We start from the raw sequence: 5,606 nt of genomic DNA on the forward strand, positions 1-5,606 counted from the left end.
AAGAGGCTTAGAGCAGCGCGTCTCCGGTCGTCGGAGTAGAGAGGTGGTGGGGATGATGGTTGAGAGACAGGTGGTGGGGATGATGGTTGAGAGACGACAGGCTCCGTTGTTTTTTTTCTTTTTTCACCTGAGATGCTGCGTGGGCCAAAATTTAGAGTGGACCTTGGATCACCGGAATACCCCGTAAGCTCCGTCCCTTCCTACCGCTACCGTTGCGCTTAAGGAAAAGGCACCGAGCGGTCACATCCAACCCGCAAAACGACAGATCGATCGATTCCTCCGTGGCTCCGTCTGCCTGCCGTTGCCCGCCTGGCCCACACCGCACCAGCGAGCCGCACGGGGCGCACGGATCTCCGCACGCCACGGACGCCTGCGGCCTCGCGGGGTCCCTTTCGGCGTGGCCCCCCTGCCGGAATCGAATCTCCCGTCCTCTCCCTTCCCCTCCCCCTCCCCCTCCCGACCCGTGAGCGACGCATCCCTCTGCAAGCCCCCCACCTCTCCGACGAGCCGCCGCCGTTTCCCCGCCGGCGGCCAGGTAGGGGCTCCACAGCACCACCTCCCCCTTCACTCCCTCCTACTCGTCCCGGTCTGATGAACTTTTCCGCAGAGCCGCGAGTCAGCGATGCGATTGGGTTTCGGGCCATTGGCGCTCGTTGTATTAGTCGGGAAGTGAGTGAGATTCGGTGGCTCGCGAGCGTGTGATCGCGTGCTGGTTGTTCGGGAGCTCGCGAGCATGTGATCGCGTGCTGGTTATTCGGGCTATTAGGAATTTTAGACGTGAATCGTGTGGGAGAAGGAGGAGTCAATTTTGGGGGAGATGTTTGTTTCCTCCTTCGAATTACTCCGTAGTTATTACCGTGCTTTCACTCCATTTAATTGGAAGCGAGGGCACAAATTCAATGGACGAATCAGCTGGATCTGACCTGCTCAAATAGAACCGCGGGCTTTGATAGCGCCGTTTGTGATTAACATCTGAATTTAGTAGCGATTGCCTTTGAATTTCCTGAATCATTTTTACGTTTGACTGGGATTTTAGGCGGAAGATGGAGGGAGCCGGAAAGGATGGCAGCCCGTTGAGGAATTACCGGATTGGTAAGACTCTGGGGATTGGCTCATTCGGGAAGGTGAAAATTGCGGAGCATATAAGTACAGGCCACAAGGTGGCAATCAAGATTCTCAACCGCCGCAAAATCAGAGGCATGGAGATGGAAGAGAAAGGTTGGTGTCTCATTGTTACTTGGTTTGCCCTGTTAAGCTTACTAATTGAGTAGTATTACATATGTGCAAAGTTTCTATATGGCAATTCCATTTTTGTGGATAAAGCATATTAGGTTTTCGAGGGTTATTCGATTCTCTAGTATGTATTAAGCTCGTGCACTGTTGTTATAGTGATTGAAATTCTCATATGTTGGATGTGGCATACTTTTCTTATGAGTAAAACATGACGCACTAGATGGCATGATGCTATCTCCTTCTATTGATCTACGAAATTACGATTGATATGAGCAAGCACACCACCATTTCATGCTGTTCATTAGGAAGGACAAGTTTGCTTATTACTTTGTAATGTTGGCTGGGACTAATATTTTATCTGCAACCTTTAGCTAGTTATCCATTCTAATGATTATCACTATTCTTCTACAGTTGCTAATACTCATTTAGTTGCTTGGTCATTGTTTGAAACATTCTGGCTGAACTGCTGAATTTTTTACCCTTCTGCAGTTAAAAGAGAGATCAAAATATTGAGGTTATTTATGCACCCACATATCATCCGCCTCTATGAAGTGATAGATACACCTGCTGATATTTATGTGGTTATGGAGTATGTTAAGTCTGGGGAATTGTTTGATTACATTGTTGAGAAAGGTAGGCTGCAGGAGGAAGAAGCTCGCCATTTCTTCCAACAGGTGTTTTTTATGTTCTTGAGCCCTTTATTGTAGAATTTTATTCTATTTGTTTGTTCTATCCACAATATGCTACAATTGCATGAGAAATTATAGGTCGGCTAGAAGATTGCATGAGAAATTATAGGTCGGCTAGAAGATTTCAGATCAAAAGATCTGTATTATCACACTCAATCCCTTGCATGTGACAGCGAGCTTCTGTTTTCCTCTTGATACAGATTATATCCGGTGTTGAATATTGCCATAGAAACATGGTGGTGCACCGTGATCTAAAGCCAGAGAACCTCCTATTGGATTCGAAGTGCAATGTTAAGATTGCAGATTTTGGCTTAAGTAATGTTATGCGGGATGGTCATTTCCTCAAGACAAGTTGTGGTAGCCCAAATTATGCTGCTCCTGAGGTAAGCATCCTATTATGATTTGAAGATAAAATAGATCCCATGACATCAGTATGGTTGTCTTTCCAATCCCTTTGTTTTTGGACTGTACAATATCCTTTTTTATTTTTTAGGTGATATCTGGTAAACTATATGCTGGGCCTGAAGTCGATGTATGGAGTTGTGGGGTTATTCTTTATGCTCTGCTATGTGGTACTCTGCCATTTGATGATGAGAACATACCGAACCTTTTTAAGAAAATAAAGGTTAGGAAGTATCTGTTGTTTTTACATTAAAAATGTGCATTGTTACTTGCTCCTGCTGATGTAGAGCTTATCTATTTCTCCCCCTTTTTCTTTTTCGTTTAAGGGTGGTATATATACCCTTCCCAGTCATTTGTCAGGTGCAGCAAGGGATTTGATCCCAAGAATGCTAGTTGTTGATCCTATGAAGAGGATCACTATTCGTGAAATTCGTGAACATGATTGGTTCAAGATTCATCTCCCACGCTATTTGACTGTGCCTCCACCAGATAGTGCACAACAAGTTAAAAAGGTATAGTTTGGACTCTGCATTACCTTGCATTTTGGCACTGTGGACTGAGCTAAAATAAGTTACTAATTGTGTTTTAGTTTGTGGTGGTTCTGCTAAATATTCCACCCTGTGTTATCTGAATGTGAACCCATAATGTGGCACCACAGCAGCAAATGGGTGCTGGACGTATGTAGTATTTGCAATATTTTCATACCCTTTTCCTTAAAAAAAAATTATGTGTTGTGTAATTGTGTTGATGTTGTTTGGGAAAGTGGTCAACTTTTGCTGTCTTGGATCCTGCATTGTGGGACCATGGGAGTTTTTTTCTTTTTTTGGTCACATAGTACTCTTCAATGAATGGTTGGATTTGCTTCAAATTTTGTAGGTTGATGAGGAAACTCTCCGTGAGGTTATAGGTATGGGGTATGACAAGAACCAGTTGGTGGAATCAATCCAAAATAGATTGCAAAATGAGGTATTCCTTGTGCTCTTTGTTGTCTGCATACATCTTTCCTACTGTAATGATCATGACTGGAATTATATGTACACTTGTACAGGCAACTGTTGCATATTATTTACTTTTGGACAATAGGCTTCGTACGACCAGTGGCTATCTTGGAGCTGAGTGTCAAGAAGCTATGGTGAGCGACCTGTGTGTGCCTTGATACTTCAACTTGCTTTGCTGAATGATGCATGTTCTGCCTTATACAGTGGTTGTTGTGGTAATCTGAATCTGTACTAATTTTCTGTTCGGATTTTGTTGGCGCATAGGAGTCCTCATTTTCAAATATAGCATCATCTGAAACACCAAGTTCAGCACGTGGAAATCGACAACAAATATTCATGGAATCTCCAATTTGCTTGAGACCACATTTTCCAGCTGAAAGGAAATGGGCTCTTGGGCTTCAGGTAATCTAATTTCAGGTTGCCTCTGTTATTTTTATTTTTATTATTCTCTTGCTTCTTCTAACCCTTCTCATTCAACATTTTTATTTTTGTCAGTCACGAGCGCCTCCAAGAGAAATAATGACTGAAGTGCTGAAAGCTCTGCAGGAATTGAATGTTTATTGGAAAAAGATTGGACACTACAACATGAAATGTAGATGGAATCCTGGCTTTCCTGGTCAAGAGAATATGATTCATAACAACCATAGCTTTGATGCGGAATCCATTGAAACAGATGACCTGAATGAGAAGTTAAATTTAATTAAATTTGAAATTCAGGTATTTTGGATCTTTTTCATTCTGCTTCCAGTATGATTAATATTTAATATCTTATAGAATTATGGCCTTCTGATTCAAGATTTGTGACTTACTACTTACTAGTGTCTTTATACCCAACTGGTTAAACACATAAATCTTCTTAGTTATATAAGGTTGCAGATCTGGATTGTCCACTAGCGAACACCAATCCATTGCATTTCCACATCCTTGGATGTACAAGATTCACAAACCTTGTACAGTGGAAATTGTACTTTAATTAAAGGACGGAGTAGATTCACAAACCTCATACAGTGGAAATTGCGCTTGTATTCATATGTTTTCCATGTGTTTGCCCTTATTAAGGTCCACGTTATGCTGACTGCTTGCATCAGATGCAGATTTAGAGTCTGAAAACTTATAAAATTAAAATTAAAATTATCGTTATGCATATAGCAATTTTGTTACCATATCACTTTTGTTCTGCACTTGACGGTGATGCTGACATGTGTACACAACACGTACACGATGCAGCTTCGCACATTCACGAATCTTATGCAGTCAGGACCACATTCTTTTTAATCTTATTGTGTGCTTTCTTTTTCATCTTTCTGACGGTGCACTTTATGCTGGGATGTCACCTTTTGATGATGCAGCTTTACAAAACCAGAGATGAGAAATACCTCCTCGACTTGCAAAGAGTCAGTGGACCGCAGCTCCTCTTTCTGGATCTGTGTGCGGCCTTCCTAGCTCAGCTGAGAGTTCTATGATTACCAGTGTCAGCTTTTCATCAGTCGCATTACTTGTGTTTCACTAGAGGAATGCCGAATCGCTCACAAGATGTAAATAGTAATCACTCCAGTAGATTGAATTTCTGGAGTATGTAGATTGTAGACATGCGAGGCTGTCGTGCCTGGTTTCGACGGCTATCTGCCGAACCAGACCTTGACAAGCAAGGTGCCTTCTGGTCCTTTATAGCTGCCGGTGAAGGCACTAGGATATACAGTGAACTAGTTCAGTGCTTTTACTGCATATTGTCTCTATTTACATGAATAATTTCAGCTATTACAATGGTTAATTGATAGCTGAGCTGCTTACAGGCCACAGGAGATGGCATTTGAAGGCATTGTTTATAGCCGTTTGTAAGTCCTGTTACACTTTCCGTGCCTAATCGCTGTTGCATCCACTGAATGGAGAATTTGTGGAGAATTTGTTTAGCATGCAAAGCGATTAAGGGCCTGTTTGGATGTTACAGTTTTCAGAAATCACAGTATTTGAAAATCACGTTTTTTTGAGTTGTATCTATAAAATACCACAGTTTCTAGAAACTATAATCTTACGGTTTTAGCAAAAACCATGGCGTGTTTGGTACATGCGGTATTTGATACAGTATTTTGGTTAAAAAATAGCTGTTGTGCGGACTAGCAGTTAATTATTCAAACTAGATGGATGTGGTGTTCGTTAGAAGCGCTAAGAGTATCTCCAGCAGTTCTCTTAAATTCAACCTCTATATTTATATATAGGAGTCTTTTTTAAAAGATTCTTCGTCTCTTTACTCTTCAACCGATCATCTAAAGCTTAATCCATATAT

General features: G+C 41.9%; 1 protein-coding gene across 1 annotated transcript; it reads left to right on the forward strand.

The window, feature by feature from the left end:
- Nucleotides 1-376: 376 nt before the first annotated feature.
- LOC133908647 (serine/threonine protein kinase OSK1-like) lies at nt 377-5,161 on the forward strand. The gene is made up of 11 exons (XM_062350763.1): nt 377-535; nt 1,037-1,218; nt 1,723-1,907; nt 2,123-2,305; nt 2,416-2,547; nt 2,651-2,836; nt 3,201-3,290; nt 3,373-3,456; nt 3,587-3,724; nt 3,818-4,039; nt 4,672-5,161. Exons 2-11 carry the CDS (start codon nt 1,044-1,046, stop codon nt 4,783-4,785), a joined length of 1,509 nt encoding a protein of 502 aa, XP_062206747.1. The 5' UTR covers nt 377-535; nt 1,037-1,043; the 3' UTR covers nt 4,786-5,161.
- Nucleotides 5,162-5,606: the final 445 nt, after the last annotated feature.

The sequence above is a fragment of the Phragmites australis genome, chromosome 2, assembly GCF_958298935.1.
Source record: "Phragmites australis chromosome 2, lpPhrAust1.1, whole genome shotgun sequence".
In the NCBI taxonomy this organism is placed as follows: Eukaryota; Viridiplantae; Streptophyta; class Magnoliopsida; order Poales; family Poaceae; genus Phragmites; species Phragmites australis.

Bases quoted from the DNA above. Each gene is read 5' to 3' on its own strand.
- LOC133908647 (XM_062350763.1), top strand. From the start codon at position 1,044: ATGGAGGGAGCCGGAAAGGATGGCAGCCCGTTGAGGAATTACCGGATT. The intron at 2,306-2,415 runs GTAAGCATCCTA...TTTATTTTTTAG, and splicing joins CAAATTATGCTGCTCCTGAG to GTGATATCTGGTAAACTATA. The intron at 4,040-4,671 runs GTATTTTGGATC...TTGATGATGCAG, and splicing joins TAATTAAATTTGAAATTCAG to CTTTACAAAACCAGAGATGA.